The 22,636-nt window shown below is 40.8% G+C and overlaps 1 protein-coding gene and 1 non-coding gene across 3 annotated transcripts in view; one reads left to right on the top strand and one right to left on the bottom strand.

Moving 5' to 3' along the window:
- The window catches only part of RERE (arginine-glutamic acid dipeptide repeats), a 263,855-nt gene that overhangs the window by 117,566 nt on the left and 123,653 nt on the right, over positions 1-22,636 (bottom strand). For both annotated transcript variants that reach the window (XM_068986550.1, XM_068986551.1), the window contains 3 exons: positions 10,786-10,834; positions 4,659-4,783; positions 3,466-3,565 (listed from right to left, as the gene is read on the bottom strand). In XM_068986550.1, the coding sequence (XP_068842651.1) occupies positions 3,466-3,565; positions 4,659-4,783; positions 10,786-10,834 (274 nt within the window). The remainder of the gene's footprint in view (positions 1-3,465; positions 3,566-4,658; positions 4,784-10,785; positions 10,835-22,636) is intronic.
- Positions 19,385-19,457, top strand: TRNAE-CUC (transfer RNA glutamic acid (anticodon CUC)). The gene has a single exon. It is a non-coding gene; the product is annotated as a tRNA-Glu (tRNA).

Raw genomic sequence — 22,636 nt, 5'->3', positions numbered from 1 at the left:
AAACTAAAAACCTCAAGGACATATTATTACATATCCATTAGAATGGCTAAAACTCAAAAGACTAAAGACATCAAGTTTTGTGGAGTATGCTAAAGAACTGAAATTCTAACGCACCACTAACAGGAATGTAAAATGGTACAGCCACTGTGGAAACCTGTTTGATAACTTTTCTAAAAAGCTACCAGCACTGCCAGGTATTTACTCAAGAGAAATGAAAATATACGTCCTAAAAAAAGACTTGTGTAACAATTCCTAATGGCCAAAAGCTTGGAAAAAAAACAAATATCCATCACCAGGTGAAAGGATAAAATACTATGGATATCCACAGACTGGAATACTACTTAGCAATAAAAAAGGCATGTACCACTACTAATGTGGCAACATACATCTGCTATAAAATTACTGTGCTGAAAGAATCCAAACCCCAAGTATTACATACAGTATTATTCTAATTCATGCAACATTCTAGAAAATGCAACTGATCTATAATGAAAAAAATGTATCAGTGGTTATCTGAGGCTAGAAGTAGCAAAGGATTTTAAAAGAGCATGAGGCAACTTTTGGAGATGCTGGAAATGATTTCTACCTTGAACACTGTAGTAGCTTCATTGGTACACACATTTTAAAAAACTCATCAAATTGTATACTTTAAATGAGAGCAATTTATTATAGAAAAATTACACTCCAATAAATTTTTTTCATCTACACTAAAACTCTCATTTGGGAATAATGAAGAAAAAAGTCAAACAAGTAACCCAGAGGAGCTTATGTTTTAAAATAGGTCCATATAATGGTAATATGGAGAAGGAAATGGCAACCGACTCCAGTATTCTTGCCTGGAAAACCCTAGGGACAGAGAAGCCTGGTGGGCTACAGTCCACAGGGTCATGAAGAGTCGGACATGACTGAGCATACACATGCATAATCGTAATAAAGAACAAACAGTTCAAAAATGTTCTATTAGTGACTGCAGTTTTAAACATTAAACTATTTATTTAGGGAGTTGGTGATGGACAGGGAGGCATGGAGTACTGCAGTCCATGGGGTTGCAAAGAGTCGCATACAACTGAGTGACTGAACTGAACTGAAATTCAAACAGTCCTATTGGGCTACTAAACATACTATAATGTAGCTGCACTGCAGATTCCATATACTTTAAATTTCTACACTGTCCTGGGAAACAGGAAATAGACACAGGTTTATTCTAAGTTGATAAAAGCTTTGCATTATTTTGACTCTATGCTATACTCTAAGAAATAATAAATACTTCTCACATGACAATGAATTTTTTTTATTACTTAACATAACGCAAAACCCTCTTATTCCAAGGAAAGTGAAATAAACATTAACTTCTCTCAAGATTTTTCCAATCACTTCACTTCTCATTAAAGAAGGTGCCTGCAACTAAAACGCTCCATGAACCAGTACAACAAGAGTATAAAAATTAAAACAGCCACTAAATGTTTCCATTCATCATAAAATGAGCACACAACTCAGTCTTTTGATAGCTAAATGAACTTGTATTGCATAATCCGACACCTGAGCCACCCTGGGCTCGCCTAGGCAGGAAGAATTTCAAACGATGAGAAGGTAGCTTCACAGAAACAAAAACCATAAACCAAAACCCTCTGGCAATGCTTAAGAAAATTTCAGAAGGAACTTGCTACAAAGGACCACAGGCAAAAATAGCTCAAATTATTTCTGTACAAAACTATGTTCCACAGAATCTTTAGATGGGTTGGAATAAGACAGAGAATAAATCACATAAATCAGGAAAAGTGTCAAAAACAGACATTTAATTAAATATGGCAACATTTTTGTTACTCAAAATCCAACTGATCAGCAGAGTCATGAAAGGAGAATTTTTTTTTCATAAAGCTTTTAAACCAAAACCCAATAGAAAACTAGCTCATTTCAAAGAGTGGCTTTGAATATACACACATTTTTTAGGGTATTTTGAATTCACAGACATTCACAGCTACATCTGTCATAGCCACTGTTGGCAGAGTAATCATCTCTGAGACTCAGTTTTCTCATCTGCAAAATAATCTCAAAGGCCCCTCTGGCTCTATCACTGTATGTTCAGAATAAGGATTCCTTATAACCACAAAAGTTCTAAGCAGCAGATAGGTGAGAAAGTAAATGGGAATATGAAAATTATTCACTTATTTAGAACATGGCATATGCCCAGTAAGGTGATTCAACCTCCAACATATAAAAGGCTATTATAATGTTATATAACACTCAAGAAACACAACTAGACCAGGAATAACAACTAGCTATGTCATTCAGATATCTACATGTTTCCCCAAAACAAGCTGTACAGCAGAAAGATCCCTAAATCGGGGTCTGTTGCTAACTTTTTGGATTGTTGACAACAATCATACAAGTCACCTGGTCTTCCTGTGCTTCGGATTCTAACCTATTTAGAGATGACTGAAAGAAGTCCCTTCCAATTATAGGAACCTCTCAAGAAAAAGACAAACAAAAAGGGTGCTTAAATGACACTTAATCATCACCAAGAGTTGCTCAACTTCATGTTCAATATCCTATGTAAGTATATAGAACCATGCAGACTCTTTGTGAACAGATCAGAAATCCATAAAAATTCATTATTACTTCAGATCTGATCATTCCACATTAATGAACACACAGGAGAAGAACTGTTTCAAGGAACCATATGATACACTCATTTTCCTGTAAAGCCCCATAGGATATACTCTGAGGTCAAAAAGGAGTGTTCTAAGAAGTAAATTGGTTTCAGGAATCCTACCGCTAGCAGGGGCTCAAGCTGGGTCACTCCGAGCTGCTATAGAGTCACAGGATTAAGGCAGATGATTTGCTCACACAGGATATGTGAAGCGACCAGCTCAGTACCGTTATGCTCGTGCGTTACATTTTACTTTAGTTTTTAATGGTTATTATTATTTTTAATTTAACTTTTTTATAAACATCTGAAATATTTACATTGTTCCAAAGCCAAATCTATAAAAACCAAATTTGTTCAAAGAATATATTAAGGCTTGGAAAGCAGGGCCTCTGGATTCACATCTTAAGAGTATGACCGTGGATTGCGACTCCACTGCTCTCAACTTACCTGCCTGTGTCCACACAGTGGTAATAATGGAGCCTCCCTAAGAGGGGCGCTGTGAGGATTCAGTAATCACCAGGCTTGTGAGCGCTCAGTGAACTCTGACCACTATCACCAGGCTCTTGGCAGAGGCTCGCCACAGTCCTGGAGCACAGACGCAGGTCACAAGGTGAATTTGGAGGTGCTATATCACTGGTGAGGTCATGGAGCCCACCACCGGGACCATGACTCCCACGTTTCAAGACCAGCAACAACCCACAGCACTGGCTTCTGAGACTTCAGACCCCTTCATGGGCCATCACCACGGACTCCCTATGGCCGGCACAGGAGAAAGAAGAATTTGCTTCCCACCTAGAGAACTTCAAAGGTCTCACCGTATTCAGTGCGTTGAGGGTGGTGTCATCCCGCGAGGCCGCCACACAGCCATCTTCTGTGGAGCCTCCATCACACATCCCGGCAAAGGCCGCCATGCTCCTGCAGAGACGGGAAGAGAACACAGCAGGGCAGACATTTCAGCCCTCAGTTCTCAGAGCACAGCTCCAGCCCAGACCAAATTCCACCACTATATGCACGATTAAGCCAGAGTTCTCAGCCCTGCTTCTGCTCTCATCTTAAAATAAAAGTTTTGTTTCTCTGCAGTGCACTCTTTACTCACCGAGAAAAAGAAATGTTATTTTCATTTGATTCCATTTGTTTTTCTTCCCATGCTTTATCAGTACTTAGACTTTAGTTTTGAGGGTGTGAATAATCTAAAACTATCTGCCAGAATGGCCAGCTGGATTATAAACTTTTGAAAGGTCAATCTCCAGAAAATATGTAAACTGAATCTTTTGAAAGTTTACTTAATCCGTCTCATGCTGTACATTAACCATCTCTAAGCAAACGTGGAAGAGGTGAAAAAAACTCTTAGTAGTCACCCCTGCCCTGAAGCCCCCATCTCTGCTGTAGCCTCCAAGTTACACTGCTGACCGCACAGCAGCCAGAGTTACAATTGCATCACCACCTTGCTTCAACATTTCTGTTGCCTGTTGTTGATACTGCAGTGAGTGAGTCCCAGAAACCCCTGCAAACAAAGGAAGGCCCTGCCTGCACTGTGACATGTCTGGGACAGACATGAACTTCTCATTTTGTAATTTAGGCATTTTCAGGTTAGCAAGTATTCATATAGGTAAGCCCTTAAAATGCAAAGTTTAGGTCAGATACCAATGAACAGCCATGGAGCAAAGAAATATGGAATGGGATTTTAAGATGTGCTGAATGAGCCAATTACTCAAGTGTATTAAGAAGCGTTGATACTAGAATGTGTGACATACAATGTTTTCTTTTTGAAAAGCTCTAAAATCTGAGTTGGGGCAAACACCAAGGAGGAAAAAAGTGACCTCACTATCGAAAGTTGTGTTTTTCCAATAAGAAGGAGCAGGGCTCTGATTACAAAGAGCATAACAAAACGTAAAGCCAGAGAATGCCCAATATATAAACACAACTTCAGGGGAAAGGGGAAAGCTCACTGACCACTCATCAATTGTGGTCAGTGAGCAGAAAGCAGGAGGGTGTGGACTCCTATTACCTTGCTGCCCTCAAGTACATGAGGAGGTCACAGTCATTAACGCCAGGCATCCAGACCAGTTCCTCATGCTGGGTCACAGTGTCTCCATCGGGAGAAGGGAATGGTTGCAAGTCGGGCAGTTTGGCCTGTAAGACAGGGATGAAGAAGTCACAATCAAGGCATGTTCAAAGAGCTGCCTGTGCAGGCAGGCCTTGGGGACAGATACAGTAGCTAATTGAGCCTCTTTCTTTCAGCAGGACTGAAATAACTGAAAACTCATGAGTCACTGAAGCTGGCCCATCGCACACTTTGGGATCGTTTAACCGCAGGAGATTTCATCATGGACTTGATCTCTACTTAAGGAACTGTTAACAGTATCAATGTAAACTGGTGGCAGCATGGTCCACAGAGTGAAAAAGAAGTGGGCACATGTGAATAAAGGAGTAACAAAACAAAAAATGTTTTGGGAATAAGAGGTCCTTGATAAAGAAGGGAGAACTACACACATCCAATAAAACACGTTTACCAAAATATTTATATATCTATAAAATGGAGTCTAACCTAAGGATGCGTACTAAAAAAATGAGTGAACTACTCTGCAAACCAATGGTACTTTTAGGAGTCAAGATCAATGAGTCACATATTAGAAGACATATTAATACAAAAAAATCCATAAAGGTAACAACAATAAAATCAGGAGCACTAAATGATGGTGACAGAAATTGAATGAGCAGTGGTTCCAGGAGGAGAGGGCTGCTGGACGAGGGGCAGGCAGGAGTTTCTGAGATGACCCATGTTCTGTGCCTTGAAATGAACTGTCACAGAGGACTGAAGAGTATACCTAAGATTCAAGTATACCTAAGGTCACTATACATAAAGGACATCTCAATTAAAAAAAATTTTTTTTGGAAAGATTTGTAAAACAGTGCTCAACAACGAAGATTCCAAGTCAATTCTGTTAGAAAGTCAAATATTGGATTGGCCAAGAAGTTTGTTCAGATGTTTGGCATGCTGTTACGGAAAAACTGAAACAAAGATTTTGGCCAACCCAGTATCTCCAGCATTGTCTCACCCTCCACTACTGGAGCAGAGCAAGTATAAACAGGCCTCATGACTGTTCAGAGGCCTATGAAAAGTCACCCATCTGCAAAACACACTCATTCTAACTTTCTTAAATCAATAACATGGTCAAATTAATTTAATATTTTAAATTAGAGCTGCAGTTTAAAAGCTCCATTGTCCACAGAAACAGGCAAAAACTGTAAACGACTGAAGCAGGCAGAGTGTACAGCCAACAAAAATAAAATGAGGGCCTCGTGTTTCACTTTAAATGTTCTGCTGTCCACAGTAAACAGAAAGCGACATCCCAGTTCAGACTTGCCGCATTCCAAGTGCTCAAATCCATCCACGACAACGGCTCCCAGTCTGAGCATGCAGGTGTTAGGTGTGAAGGGACTGGGGTGAGATGGAGAGAGTCCCGTTTGGAGAACGCTGCCACGCAGGAGTGGGAACCAGTGCTCATACATACTCCAGGTTTCCCCAAAGTCCAGAAATCTTGACTTTAATGTGAAAGTTCATGGCTTTAAATGTTTGTTATTCAAGTTTTAAAAACAATTGTGTGGCAAAACTCAACATGAGTCAACCATGCAGCTGGCAGGCTACCGTCTACATACTCTGCTTCACAGTCTACCTCCCAAGTCTCTCACTGTGTATCAGGTGCTGACCGCACCCCCTCAAAATGGTGTGCTTCCTTAATTCAGTACTGAATTGGGAGCCACAGTGAGTTCTCCTTAAAATTAAAGCACAACAGCAACTAGTATCAAAAGGTCTCAGGCATTTTGTACCAAGCTGTTTCCCTAGCACCACGTACAGTAACTGCAGCAGTAACTCTCAAATAGTTGTTTGTTAAATTAATTTTAAAAAAATACTATTGCTATGGAGAAGAACCAACCCCTCCTAGAGAAAAGGGGACTAGAAATATAATTTGCTTAGAGAAAAGAACATACATGCAGGTGGCTCTGAATCACAGGAAAAGATGGCCAACTGTGCTGACAAGAGAAATGCAAACTAATGACACTGAGACACCATTGCTGACCTATCAGACCGACACAGTGCCAAAGTGTGATGACACATGAGGCCGCGTGTTGGCACTCACGTTAAGTTGTCAGCACGAACACAAAATGGTCCAATCTCTATGCCGGGGAATGCTGTAATAGTCTTAGAATTACATGTGCCCTCTAAGCCAGCCATTCCTCCTTCTGGGGATAATATACTATCTCAAAGAAAACTGGGCAAAATAAAAATCTCCATGTATAACCTGTTCATCACAGCGTTACTTGTAACAGAAATGACTAGAAACAGCACAAACTCCAGCTGATGGGGGCTGGAAGAATAAACTGTTTCTCCCATGCCAACGGGTCCCAAGAGGTGGCAGAAGAGAATGAGGAGGGGCTTTGCATACTGCAGCAGAGGGAATGCCAGGATAGAGTGCCAGAAGGTAAAAGAAAGGTGGCGGAAGTGTTTATTTTATGCTACTGTTTATCTAAGAACAGGGCGTGGGGGGGGAATACAAACAAGAATGATAAATCAAAACCTTTAAATACTAACAATTATCTATCAGGGAGGGAAGGAACAGGGAAAGAGGAGACAGGGAAAGAAGGTGAACTTTCTGAACGTAATTCATCTGCATGTTTGACTTTGGAGCCATGTATTTTACATAATTACAAAAACAAAGTTTAAAGAATAACAATCCCCTAAAAACTCTAAAGCAAAATCAAATAAATCCACCTAACTATGTTTTGAGTTTGCTCCTCTCCAAGAATCAATGGAAACAGTGACAGACTTTATTTTCTTGGGCTACAAAATCACTGCAGATGGTGACTGCAGCCATGAAATAAAAAGACATTTGCTCCTTGGAAGAAAAGCTATGACAAGCCTACACAGCATATTAAAAATCAGAGACATTACTTTACCAACAGTAGGAGTCAAAGCTATGGTTTTTTCAGTAGTCATGCATATATGGATCTGAGAGTTGGACCATAAAGAAGGCTGAGCACTGAAGAATTGATGCTTTTGAACTGTGGTGTTGGAGAAGACTCTTGAGAGTACCTTGGACTGCAAGGATATAAAACCAGTCAATCTTGAAGGAAATCAGTCCTAAATATTTACTGAAAGAACCGATGCTGAAGCTGAAGCTCTAATACTTCAGCCATCTGATGTGAACAGCCAAGTCATTGGAAAAGATCCTGATGCTGGGAAAGATCCTGGCAGGAGGAGAAGGGGATGACAGAGGATGAGATGGTTGGATGGCATCACTGACTTGATGGACATGAGTTTGAGCAAGCTCAGGGAGTTGGTGATGGACAGGGAGGCCTGGCGGGCTGCAGTCCATGGGGTTGCAAAGAGTCAGACATGACTGAGTGACTGAAGTGAACTCAGGAATCATTTCAGGTAACATTAAAACATACTAATTTGCCTAAAGAGCTTTAGTGGGATACATTCTACGGCCAAAATAAAAACTGAATGCTAAGCTGTTTCCAATAATCATATTCTTTATAGCAGTGTGAGTACCATTATTCTAAGCTGCTATGTAAGTATTATAGGACTAAGGCAAATAAATAATTATTTTGATGTCATTTAAAAATTGGTTTTCTGACATGGGGAAAAGATATAGATATGAGTGATTGAACATTTCATCTATAGGATTAAATATAAGGCCTAGATAAAATTTTGAATTAGTATTAGAAAGAGACCATGATATATTTTATCTCTAAAACATACATAAATTAAGGAAAAAAGAAAAGGGGTGAGGGGGAAGCATATTTCCTAATCTGTTCTGAAAAGGCCTGAAAACAGTATCTATCCCAGTAATAATGAACAGGGCAGCAGCAAACCAAAAAATGTCACTTTCCACTAACCACCCCAGGGTACAAAGCCAAGCCTCCTGCATTACTGGCGGATTCTTTACCATCTAAGCCAGCAGGGAAGCCCTACACTAAAACAATGAGGGGTCATTATAAAAGTTTAGTTCTAAATCTAGGGCAGAGAACATATATAAGGAAACAAAAAAATCACATCATACTAGGTAATATACTCTAAACCAAAGATCATGGGGGTCCAGTGAAAAGGACACAGAAGACAGCAGGAAAAGGAACCTACTAGCTCCCAAATGGATAATTTAATCTCATCAGTAAGAATAACAACATCTGGTTAGCATGGGAGTAATTTTAAACCCATTGGTGACTACTGGAAGTTGTTAGAGATCCAACTGGTAAAAAGAGGGAAAGATTCAAGCATTTACCTGCCTTTTCTATGTGTTGCAGGGAATCAAAAATTGACAAGAGAAAAGTTGATCAGCTAATAAAGGAAGGGATGACAGGATTAGCCTATCACCATCTTAAAGTGTGAACCTAAGTAACAAATCCAATTAGACAGTGAATCTACATACAGAAAGTCCCCTATATATGAATCTTCCAGCTGCAGACTTTCAAAGATGAGAACATGCATCTGGTTCCAGCAAGGAACAAGAGCCATCAATGGCAGGTGTGAGTGACATTGCAGCTTGCCCTCCATCTCCTATTGCTGTTGATCCTTCAGCTCTACAGTCTCCCATCTTCCCCCTCTCCCTCCTCCAGTCAGTGACTCTTCTTGCCTCTTCACTTGACACCACATCATGTCTCTAGGATGTGATGGCTACCATGGGTCAATATCAACATCCATTTCAACTCAAGGGGCAAGTCAGTCATGCTAATACAGCAATTTTCCCAAGTCTAGATATAGGCACATGACACACCCATGGCAATAACATGTGGGGACTAACGGAAACGTTCCAGGAAAATCTTCCTTCTACTAAGGGGAAAGGAGAGCAGTGTGTATCCCTTCCCTCCTCTCAACATTTGCTGCATTTTCATTCACTGTAAGAATCACTATTAAATGCATTCAGGAAGAAGAAATGCTGCCAATTAAATTATAATCACACCACAGGACGTACAATGAAGCTTGACATCAGAGATAATGTGAACAGAAGTATATCTTAGAATCAAGTTCAGCTCCTGGCCTAAGGAAGAAGGCAGCCCATGGGTACAGCTGAACACCAAATCACGAGAACTGGAGAGAAGCAGAGCGGAGCGGAGCCTGGTCCTCTCTGACCAGACGCAATGATACCTGAGACCATGAACAGCCATGTTTAGCCAGAGTGTTCTGGCCCTATCTGTCAAAGCATCCTACCTGATATAGAGATCAAAAGACAAGATGACAAACAGAACAGCAGAGTCTTAGTAAAACATGGAGAGCACAGGTCATGACTCAACAAGCTTCCAGCTGACAAACACCTTAATCACTTTGAATTTTCTAAAGGAAATGGGGTTTTTAAAAAGCTAAATGAAAGCATGAAGTGAAGTCAAAGTCACTCAGTCGTGTCAGACTCTGCGACCCCATGGACTATATAGTCCATGGAATTCTCCAGGCCAGGATACTGGAGTGGGTAATCTTTCCCTTCTCCAGGGGATCTTCACAACCCAGGGAGCGAACCCAGGTCTCCTACATTATAGGCAGATTCTTTATCAGCTGAGCCACCAGGGAAGCCCACAGTGACCAAATGTTCACTGACAGATTAACAACCATATATACAATGAATAATTCAGCCATAAAAAGAAATCAAATTCTGACATATGCTACAATGTGGGAGCTCCCTGAAGACCTTATGCTAAGAAAACAAGCCAGACACAGGAGGGCTAATGCTGGCTGATTCCACTGATACGGTATCTATAGCTGTCAGATTTGTGGACACACGAAAAAGGGAGGCGGCCAGGGAATGAGGGGAGGGGAGAATGAGGAGTTACTGTTTAATGGGAACCGAGTTTCAGACTGGGAAGCTGAATAGGCTCTGGGGATTGGCTGCACAATGTGCAGGTACTTATGGGCACTGAACCGTTCGCTTTAAAGTGGTCAGAATGGTTAATTTTAGACTGTATATACTTTACCATAATTTTTTTAATTATGCGGTAGTCTTTAAAAAATAAATCTCTGCATTTATATAAAATTCCAAATAGCATAAAAACAGTTCTAAGTTGCTGCTCAAAAGAATAAAGGACCAGTTGAATAATAAGAAATAAAAACCTATTAAGGAAGTTACTAAAATTCACTTTACCTGATGGCTAGGACCAACACGAATTTCTCCCTGGGTACTGTTCAGCCTCCTGTCATGAAAAGAGCACATCAGGTTAGCAGAGCATAATTCTAACATAAACAAGCACATGTTTTCAAGAGGCATAACACAGAAAGAATTAGCTTTCCCACTATTTGTAATATTGCCTGCACATATACACTCCCGCCCCAACCCCACATGCAGCCTTTTTCTTCTAAAAGCCGTTTTACTGCAGCTTCCTGCCTTGAGTTTCTATACCATCCTTCTTTCACCCCACAGAGAGATGGACGTTCCTATAGTACAAATTGCAATCCATGCGTCTTCTTCTCAAAATATTTTAGGGTGCCCTACTATAAACTTAATTGAAATATAAACAAGATAGTTTATGATTCCTAGTGTACATACTGGGTCATTCATTCATTCCCTCATTCAACAAATATTTTTTAAGTACGTACTGCAAGACAGGAACTGTCCTGGGTATTGGGGATAAAGCTATGAAAATAACAATATTCCTGGCTTACGGGAATTTTCATTCTAATTTGGATTAAAAAGCAAAAGAACAAATAATAGGTCAGGTGTTGATACGGGTCATGGAACTAAAGGGGCGGTGAAGAATGAGCTTTTACAGTTCCTTATACAGGGCAGTCAGAATAGACCTTCTTAACAAAGTGAAGTGGAGCAGAGATATTCAGGGATGTGTGGGGATGAGTCCAGCAGGTCCAAGGGGTGATGGACCATCTCCTTCCCATGACATTCTCACTGCACCTGCTGCACTCACCCTCCCTGGTGCCAAATCCAAACCGCCCAGGCTCCTTCAGAAAACCAGCATTTCACCAAAACCTTTCTTTATCTCCTCCCATGTCAACTCACACATCCTAAAAGTGTGGGGTATCTTCCCCTTTTCACTCCTGGAAATATTCACTGAAGGTCTTTTCATGCCAGGCCCTGCACAGGGCATGCAGGGTATATACATTGTGGATGAAGAAATGCAGGCCCCACCTCCCAGAGTTCTATTACCCTTGACTTCTTCCCATCACGGCCATCTGTTGACTCTCTCAGGAAAACCCTCTCCCTGCCCAGTGACACATCCTAACTGAGTCTTACAGTCACCTGTGAGTTTTCACTAGCGGGCAGAGAAGGCTTTTCTGCAGCGAGAGCTGCTTGATGTCTATCTGCTGACTTGGACTAAGCTGAAGAGCAGAGCAGCCAAGACCAAAAAGCAAGCCCAGTTTCTGGCTTTTCTCCCATGAATCTGATACCTCCACCACCCCCCGCACGCGTGCGCGCGCACACACACACACACACACCCCACTGGCCTTGAATCTATAAAATGAATTTCGGAAAAACTTATTTCTTTCAGGTCCAGCACTTCCTTCAATCTGACAATTTTTCTCATGAAGTCTTATTTTGGCAAAGAGGGCAGCAAGTATGACCAAGCCAGAGAGAAGACCAACAAAAACAAAGTGGTCTGATCCTTAACATCATTACAATCCACAATCCGTCTACCTAGGGAGGCAGCAGGTGTGCCCCAGACACCAGAACAGGTCCAATCACTATGTTCGTAAGCCCAATTCATTTCAGAACGGTAGAAATGCTCAGGGGAGTGATCAAAATTAGGCAGGCTTCAAGAAGGGGGGAAGTTCCAGAGAGAGCCCTAAAGGAGATGAGGAGCCCAAAATCAGGGCAGAGGCGGATTCCCAAGTGGGACCAAAACCCCACTGAGGCAGGAAACTGAAAAAGAGGGACAGAGGCAGAGGTGAGAGAAAGGCTCACACGAGGGGCTGCCTTTAACTCACTAGCCACCCGAGATGCAGAGCTGACGTCCCAGGGCTTTTACATAGGATCATGAACAGCTGTTTCAGGAAGCATGTAGAGGAGCTACACAGGCCATGAGGCTATTTTAATCTGAGTACTTCTTTTATTAAAAAAAAAAAAAAGCAGTCAGTGTTACCTACCATTTCTGTTTTGTAACTAGCTAAAAGCAAAAACTCGTTGCCAAAAGCTCTCTCCTCTATTTCTAAATACTTTCCAAAGGCTTGCCTGCCTAGAAGCAGGTCTGGCCCAAATGTATCATCTCTGAAAATTTCAGCCACAGCCCGCCTAGCAACATGTGCCCCACAGCTCAACTCTCAGGTTCTTCCAGAAGGTCTATGCTGGGCCAGGGTTCTCAAGTTGTTGGTTATGGAAGCCATCTTCCCATCACCGCCACACACTGCTAAGTCCTGGATAATTTCAGGACAAATAATCCTGGTTCATTTTTATTTCAAAGGTGGGGTTTTTGCTTTTTTCTTTTAGTTAATAAACCAGCATTATTGTATGTAGCTCAAAACTGTGCCACAGGGACTTCCCTGGCGGTCTGCAGTTAAGACTTCACCTTCCAACACAGGGGTTGTGGCCTGGATCCCTGGTCAGGGGGCTAAGATCCCACATGCCTCACAGCCGAAAAACCAAAGATAAAACAGAAGCAACATTGTAACAAGTTCAATAAAGACTTTAAAAATGGTCTACATCAACAATCTTAAAGAAAAAAAAAAAAAACTGCGTCACAATAACTGAAATTGAAAGTCACTCAAGAGAGTCTGACTCTTTTCAACCCCATGGACGACGATAGCCTGTCAGGCTCCTCAGTCCATGGAATTCTTCAGGCCAGAATACTGGAGTGGGTAGCTGTTTCTTTCTCCAGGGAATCTTCTCAACCCAGGGATCGAATCTAGGTCTCCCACATTGCAGGCAGATTCTTTACAGTCTCAGCCACCAGGGAAGCCCATGAATACTGCAGTGGGTAGCTATCCCTTCTCCAGCGGATCTTCGCAACCCAGGAATTGAACCAGGGTCTCCTGCATTGCAGGCGGATTCTTTACCAGCTGAACTACAGAGGAAATCCCCAATACTAAAATCCCACAAATACTTCATAAATAACTCCTTATGTCCCACTTATTTGTATAAAAATAGGAGACTAATAACTGTTAATACTGCTAATAATGACACAAGTGAGAAAAAAATGTTGGGGTCTCTTAGGAACCAAAATGAGAAATCTGTTTCTCTCTTTTATATCAACGAAGGGTACTTATTACTGAGTAGACTGGAAAGCACAAGATAAAGCAAAGAATCCTTTAAAATTAAAAATCAATTTTTATAAAAAAGTATTTATAACATGCAATTTTTAAACATTAGGGATTCCCAGCAAGAGATACAACAAAGTTGTATTTGAGCGAGATTAGGATCCAAGGTAAACAGACAAGACAATGGCATGAGCCCACCATCTCCAGGCACTCACAGATAGAGAATAAACTGCAGAAATATTTTTAAGTCCAAGAGAAAAAGAGGTAGATAGTGATATACGCTATTAAAGAAAACTGGATGCATCTAACACAAAAACTGTCAGAATATGAACTAAAATGAAGGGAAAAAGTAGGCTTCCTCCTGGGAAACTGCCAATATTTAGCTAGATCTGGAATCCCCCGAACATCTCAGCTTTCCTTCTCCCAACAGCAGCCATGCTCTATGTTCAAAGGTCCTTGGCTGCCACCTCCATGCCCGACTGCTCCTTCTGAGGTTCCCACCTCATGCCAGCAGGCGACATTCTGCCATGACTAATGGACATCTGCCTCCACCCATTCTGGGACTGTCTAGTACAGAAACTGAGATTGCATCCCTTTTCTGTATTCTCCCAGTATCGAATACAGTACTTGTCTAGCATTACTACTCATTCAAGGCAAATGGGAAATTCCTTGATTACATGAGTGTTTCTACACTGCTAGAATGCACAACTTGATAAAAATCACCAGAATTATTTAAATGAAATATCAACAGCCTGTAGAAAACATTCAGTCATCTTATGCTGACTACTATATTTTTCCTTTTACTTAATACGGCAAATCTCAAATTTTCTGGTTTTAGGTAACCTTTACATTCTAAAGTTATTAAAGTCTTAAGGAAGCTGTATTTTTGAGAAATTTCAAAATATTTACTTATTTTAATGTAACAGGCTCATGACACAATATAACACATTCTTATGAAAAACAATTTTATTTAAACAAAAAGAAAACAATGAAAATAGAGGCACTGTTTTACATTCTCACAAATCTCCTTAAGAGCTGACTTAATAGGAGACAGCTAGATTCTTGTATCTGCTTCCACATTCTGTCTGCTGCAATGAGTTCTTCTGATTAAAGTATATGAAAAAAAATAAAACTAACCTCACAAAGATTACATAACCAAGAAAGGAAAGATCATTTGACTAGTCTTTTTGATAATTATGGATATTCTTTCTGATACTACACCAAAACTCAACATGAGATTGTTTTCTAAAGGTCTTTTGCACAGCGTTACTCTAAAACCTTATCAATGATTTTTTGGACTTTTGTATGTTAACATCTTATTGGTCTTTGAAAGGATTTTCCACTCATGATTTTATCATGCATTTGTTAGATGGAAAATAGTCATTCAAGAAGCTCCAATACTTTTGCCACCTGATGAGAAGAGCTGACTCACTGGAAAAAAGCCTAATACTGGGAAAGACTGAGGGCTAGAGAAGGGGATAACAGAGGATGAGATGATTGAATAGCATCATGGACTCAATGGACATGAGTCTGTGCAATCTCTGGGAGACAGTGAAGGACAGGGAGGCCTGGTGTGCCACAGTCCATGAGGTCGCAAAGAGTCAAACACGACTTAGCAACTGAACAACAAAAAGGTTTGCAGATCTTCCAAATAGTAATAGCTTTTTTAAAAAATCACATTAATTAGTATTACCATACATCTTGTAAGAAAAGTCTGTTAATGTATAGAAGCTGTTAAGTTCAGAGTGGTGGGTAAAACTTTTTCCAAATTCTATTTATTACTTGAAAGCTCCAATCTTGCATTGGGAAAACAGCTGTTTTCCTTAAAATGGCAGGCTCACCAAGATCATTATCAAGAAAATGTCCACCAAGTACCCAAGTGAGTATCCACAATCTATCAGTTATTCTTTCAAATAAAAATGGTGCTCCATGAAAGAAGTGGCTAGTTAAATTTTGGACTGAAACAAACCGAGTCCTCTGGTATGCACCTTCTGGTCTTTCATGTTGCTTCCCATTTCATAATAAGGACTCAAGGGCAGGATCTGATAAAAGTAATAATGGGGCCCACAAACCAGCTTTGAGAAGCACTGTTATTCATATCATACATTACGAAATTCAGAAAATTCTGGGGGCTAACTAATTACGAAGGTTGAGTTGTTTCCTGTTTTGTATTACCTGTTACCCTGTTTGCTTACACTTCTTCAGCCCATCAATGTGAAATATTATACTTTTGTTGAAGAAAAGAGATGTTCACACATATAACTTGATTAAGAACTCTGACACTGTTACACAGAGAAATTCACAGGAAGAGAATGGATACTGCATCCATATTAATGGAAAACAAAGTAAAGTCTGCAGCCACTTTCTGAGGTCATGGGGACTGGGATTAACTTGAGTGTAGAACAACAGATGCTTTTGAACTAGGTTGCTGGACAAGGCTCTTGATAATCTCCTGGACTGCAAGGAGATCAACCCTGAATATTCATTGGAAAGACTGATGATGAAGCTGAAGCTCCAATACTTTGGCCACCAGATGGGAAGAGCCAACTCACTGGAAAACACCCTAACACTGGAAAGATTGAAGGCTTAAGGAGAGGGGGCCGGCAGAGAATGAGATGGTTAGACAGCATCACGACTCAATGGACATGAACCTGAGAAAACTCCAGGGGACAGTGCTTGAAAGCGGAGTTTGGCAGGCTGTAGTCCATGGGGTTACGAAGAGTCAGATATGACTTAGCAACTGACCAACGGATCAACAAGAACAACAACACTGTCCAATGAATGTTCACTGGAATAAATTCTTAAAAATATGCTGGTGGCTAAAATTCAAAAGGGTCCTAATCGAGAAAATGAAAGGTTAATCCTTCAATAAGCAACAATAGCTAATATATAAGTAGTAAATTCCACATGTAGGTGATGGATACTACATATGCAATAAGAAACCAAAGATGGAAGTCATATCCCAGGATAATGCAAGGAATTCTTTATCCTTGCCTCAAGGTTTCCCCTCATGTTACCTTAAATTTAGGTATCTTATACTTGTATACCCCTTCACAGATTACTGCTTTGTCATGGCAAAAGGGCTTGCATAACTCAATGAAGATATGGGCCATGCTGTGTAGGGCCACCCAAGATGAACAGGTCACAGTGGAGAATTCTGACAAAATGTGGTCCACTGGAGGAGGGAATAGCAAACCATTCCAGTATACTTACTGTGAGACCCTCATGAACTGTATAAAAGGACAAAAAGATATGACACCAAAAGATGAGTCCCCCAGGTCTGAAGGTGCTACTGGGGAATATGCTACTGGGGAAGAGCAGAGGAGAATTACTAGCTCCAGAAAGAATGAAGCGGCTAAGCCAAAGTGGAAACAATGTTCAGCTGTGGATGTGTCTGATGATGAAAGAGAGATCCAATGCTGCAAAGAACAGTACTGGATAGGAACCTAGATTGTTAGGTCCATGAATCAAGGTAAACTGGAAGTGGTGAAGCAGGAGATGGTAAGAATAAACATTGACATCTTAGGAGTCAGTGAACTAAAATGGATGGCAACGGGCGAATTTAATTCAGATGATCATTATATCTACTACTGTGGGTAAGAATCCCATAGAAGAAATGGAGTAGCCCTCATAATCAACAAAAGAGTCTGAAATGCAGTATCTGGGTACAGCCTCAAAAATAAGAGAATGATCTCAGTTTGTTTTTCAAGGCAAGCCATTAAATGAACGAACACTCACTGGAGGAACTGATGCTGAAGCTGAAACTCCAGTATTTTGGTCATCTGATGTGAACAGTTAAGTCACTGGAAAAGTCCCTGATGCTGGGAAAGATTGAGGGCAGAAGGAGAAGAGAGAGTCAGAGGATGAGATGACTGGATAGCATCACCAATGCAATGGACATGAACTTGGGCAAACTTCGGGAAATGGTGAGGGACAAAGAGGCCTGGTGTGCTACAGTGCATGGGGTCTCAAAGAGTCGGACTCGACCGGGCGACTGAACAACATACTTGTATGACAAATACAAGTGAAATAATAATACTAGTTACTACTTACTAAATGCTCTCTATGCCAGGCACAGGCTTTCCTGGTAGCTCAGTGGTAAAGAATCCACCTACCAATGCACAAGAATGTGGGTTTGATCCCTGGGGTGGGACGATTCCCCTGGAGAAGGAAATGGCAACCCACTCCAATATTCTTGGCTGAGAAATCCCATGGACAGGGGAGCCTAGAGGGCTGCAGTCCATCGGGTCACAGTCAGACACAACTTAGAGACTAAACAAACACAACAACAGTGCCAGGTATACATTATTTCATTATTCCCTGACAACTCTATGAGGCAGTATCCTGACTTAATAGATAATAGTAATGGTAGTAATTGTAACATCAATAAAGAAACTAACATACACACTGAACACTTTCAATATACCAGGAATTTCGAGCTCAGCAAATTTCAGACATTGTCTTATCTAACCTTAAGGATGATGACCCTATACAGGGTGCTATTACTACCTGTCCAGATAAGGAAACTGAAGCTAAGAGAGTTTATAAATTGCCCATGATTACACAGGTAACAGGTTGGAAGACCAGGATTCAAATTCAAGTTTAGCTGATTACAATGTCAAAGCTCCACATTCCATATGGCAGAGTGATTAAGTTACTGAACCAATATTACACAACTAATTAAAAACAGAATTACTATGAGAAGACATAGCCCTTTCCATACTTCAGTTCTATGTTCATTTCCAGTATCAAAGTAAGACAAAATATCAAAAAAACTTTTCTTAAATCTACAAATCATGTTAAAAGAGAAAAATCCATCAAAGTTCAAGGTCAACTTATATAACATTGTCAAAACTGCAAAATTATAGAGATGGTTGCCAGGTGTCGGGAATGGTGGAAGGAGAAAGGAAGGAGTGGAATCTTTGTGATGACAGAACAGATCCTGATTAGGACTGTGGTGACAAAGCTACACCTGCAATAAGATGTAACAGAACTATACACATACTGTACCAACATCCCAGGTCTGGGTTCTGATGCTGCACTAGAGTTCTATACATACCTACTGGGGATGTGAGTGAAAGACACATGGAAACACTCTTCCTGCTGCTGCTGCTGCTGCTAAGTCGCTTTAGTTGTGTCCGACTCTGTGCACCCCATAGACAGCAGCCCACGAGGCTCCCCCGTCCCTGGGATTCTCCAGGCAAGAACACTGGAGTGGGTTGCCATTTCCTTCTCCAATGCATGAAAGTGAAAAGTGAAAGTGAAGACACTCAGTCGTATCCGACTCTAAGCGACCCCATGGACTGCAACCTACCAGGCTCCTCCGTCCATGGGATTTTCCAGGCAAGAGTACTGACGTGGGTTACCATTGCCTTCGACATTCTTCCTATAAAACTAAAAAATTAAAAGTTGTTTTAAAGCAAAAGAAGAGGTTAACTGAATGGTGCATCCAGATAGACTATGGATAAGAAAGAAAGCCAGACATGAAAAAGTTGAACAAATGACAAATAGAGCCCCTCAGAAGAGAATGTAGAGGGACTTTCCTGGTAGTCCAGTGGCTAAGACTCTGCATTCTCAATGCAGGCGGCCCAGGTTCGATCCCTGGTTAGGGAACTATATTATACATGCCACAACTAAGATCCAATGCCAGCCAAATAACTAAATATTTTAAAAATAAATTTTAAAAAATATACTGCAAACAGCTGAAAAAACTACTGAAGAAATAATGCCATAGTTAATAAGCAATGAGATTCATATTCCTTTTTTTCTTTGTATTTATTAGAGATATCTGGTGTGGGGTCATCCTTTTTGAGACATACTTAGCTGTGAAGCACACTACAAAAAAAAAAAAAATTTACCATCCTCATCAGAAAGGAAGTATTTCTCTGTGCCACTAATGTAAATAATATACATATTTCAAAACAGTTGGAAAAAAAGAACAGTTGAGTTTAATCCCCATTATTCTACACATCTTTGCTCTGGAATATGAAAAAATAGTTCCAGAAGCCAAATTACAACAATAATGGTAAGTCATTGTGTTTAGTCCTTGAGTTTAAAAAAATAGAAAGAAATTCATTGTATATGAAATCTGACACAAAAGAAACTGATGTAACAAAGCAGTGTCCATGGCAACTACAACTTAATATTTCAGTCCTCTTCAGCTGCAGTGGATTAAATAAAATGACAAGATGTTCCCTTTGAAAAGTAACCTGTTACCATGGAAACGTTTTAGTCTAAGAAGTAAACAGGGAATGGACAGAAAGGAGCAGGGAGCCTTCGACTGAATATCAAACAGGGAGAAGCATCTATGCAGAAGGGATGAGGCGGGGGTGCCTGGCCAGATGCAGGAAGCTCCTTGAGAAGAGCACGCTGGCTGTAAAAAAAAAAAAGAGCAGCCAGGACAACACCACACCTTCCCTTCAAGAGAGGGATGGAGTGAGGAAGGCCAAGGTCTGTGAATGTTTGCTTAAGACCCCCAAATATCTCTATGTGATCATGGTGACTGCTTAAGACAAGAATCTGCATCTATAGGGAAAGAAGAGGGACAAGGACCTACGGTCCTGGGGAGAAGACACAAGCTGGTAGAACAGAGGCCTTTGACAGGCAGCCTGCATGGCTACTTTCCATCACAATCCATACCCAGAATATAACACACGGCCTCCCCCGGCACACTCCCCGAAGGCTGAGACCAGTAACTCTCAAGTCAGACCCTGCTCTGTGGCTGGTGCTGTGAATGAACGAAATCACAGTGCCATCTTCCTTTATCCATCCTTCAGATCAGAACGCTCAGACAGTAGATCATTCTCATCTTTTCTGGAGGGTGTCAAGCCGAAAAGGAAGACTGACATGAAATCAACAAAACTAGAATCTCTAGCTACTAGCTCATTCAGAAAGTGACGACAGAGATAGACTATGGGTCCAGAATGAAATACATCAAATTTTAGGAGATCAAAAGACAATTTACCAGAATCACTTCTTCTCAGAAAGGTGGTAGGCAGGACTGAAAAAGGACTGATAAGAAGGAAGACTACAACAGCATAGTGGGTGTCTCTGATTTCTTCAGCATGAATACATATTTCTAAAGCAGTCTTTCCAATAAATCTGAAATTTCTTTGAAGTCTGACATAGTTTCTTTTGAAAAAATGTAAATTTTATATTCTTGTTGTTGTTTTTTGTTATTGTTCAGTTGCTACATCATGTCTGACTCTTTGCCACCCTGAGGAATGCAGCACACCAAGTTTCCCTGTCCTTCACCATCTCCCAGAGTTTGCTCAAACTCATGACCATTGTGTTGATCATGCCATTCAACCATCTCATCCTCTCCCAATCCCTTCTCCTTCTGCCCTCGATCTTTCCCAGCATCAGGATCTTTTCCAATGAGTCAGCTCTTCACATCAGATGGCCAAAGTATTGGAACTTCAGCTTCAGTATCAATCCTTCCAATGAATATTCAGGGTGGATTTCCTTTAGGATTGACTGGTTGGATCTCCTTGCAGTCAAGAGACTCTCAAGAGTCTTCTCCAGCACCACGATTTGAAAACATCAGTTCTTCCGTGCTCAGTCTTCTTTATGTCCAACTCTCACATCTGTACACAACTACTGAAAAAAACCATAGCATTGACTAGACAGACATTTTTTGGCAAAGTGATATCTGCTTTTTAATACTCTGTCTAGGTTTGTCACTTTTTTCACTCTCCTCTTTCACCTTCATTTATATTCTACTCCATAACATATTACCATTCAGTGTAAGATCCAAAAACGTGAGTAAAATCATTGTGCTCTGCATGTCCCCAGGATGCCCCGTGATTTGAGCACCCTCACTGCTGGGAGTGAAGACTTGTTAGGCACACCTGAGTCCAGATGCCTGGGTGCAGGGGGGGAGCACAGACTTTAGAGTCAAATGAAACTGGACTGAAAGTTCACTATCCAGGTTCTGTCAGCTCTAAGTGTAATCTTGAGGACACAATTCAATCTCTCTGAGCCCATCTATGAAATTGAATTCATAAAGGCTACTTTGCAAGGCTGCTATGAAAATGAAAGATGATCCATGAAAAGAAGTTGATACATGTCTGTCACACAGGAGTCAGGACTATTATAAGCTGCAAGCACTGGCAAGAGTGAGAAAGGGAGGCAGTTCCTTTATTAGGGGTTCCCAAAGCATCACTGACCTCTCCCTCAGTCTCTGTCACAGTCAGGATTTTATATTTCACTTGTGTAATTATGTCTCTCGATGGCTATGCTGACTGAAAGGACCATGTGGGAAGAACCAAGTCTGATTTTAGCTCAACTACTACTTCCCAGAGCCTTTGGCACTCACTAAATTTCATTTTATTAGAAATTTTATTAAGACTTTATTAAATATTTAATTTATATAAAATTAAAAATTTATTTTAATAAATGACTCCAAAATTTTAACTCAACTATCATTTAGCCATGAAAGTGCAAGTGTTAGTTGCTCAGTTGTGTTTTGACGTTTTGCAACCCCATGGACTATACAGTCCACCAGGCTCCTCTGTCCATGGGATTCTTCAGGCAAGAATACCCGAATGGGTAGCCATTTCCTTGTGCAGTGGATATTCCTGACCCAGGGATTGAACCTGGGTCTCTTGCGTTACAGGCAGATTCTTTACTGTCTGAGCCACTAGGAGAGCCCCTCATTTAGCCACTAAATAGCAACTCAGTGCTTCATTGAATGTTAAAATTCATTTGTGAGAGTATAATCCCCTCCCAAGCAAATTAATCTAAGACAGGCTTGATAAACTTTCCAGAAGGAACAAAAATCAGGATTCATT

The sequence above is a fragment of the Capricornis sumatraensis genome, chromosome 14 (genome assembly GCF_032405125.1).
Source record: "Capricornis sumatraensis isolate serow.1 chromosome 14, serow.2, whole genome shotgun sequence".
NCBI lineage: Eukaryota > Metazoa > Chordata > Mammalia > Artiodactyla > Bovidae > Capricornis > Capricornis sumatraensis.
This window is presented reverse-complemented; position numbering and strand designations above follow the sequence as displayed.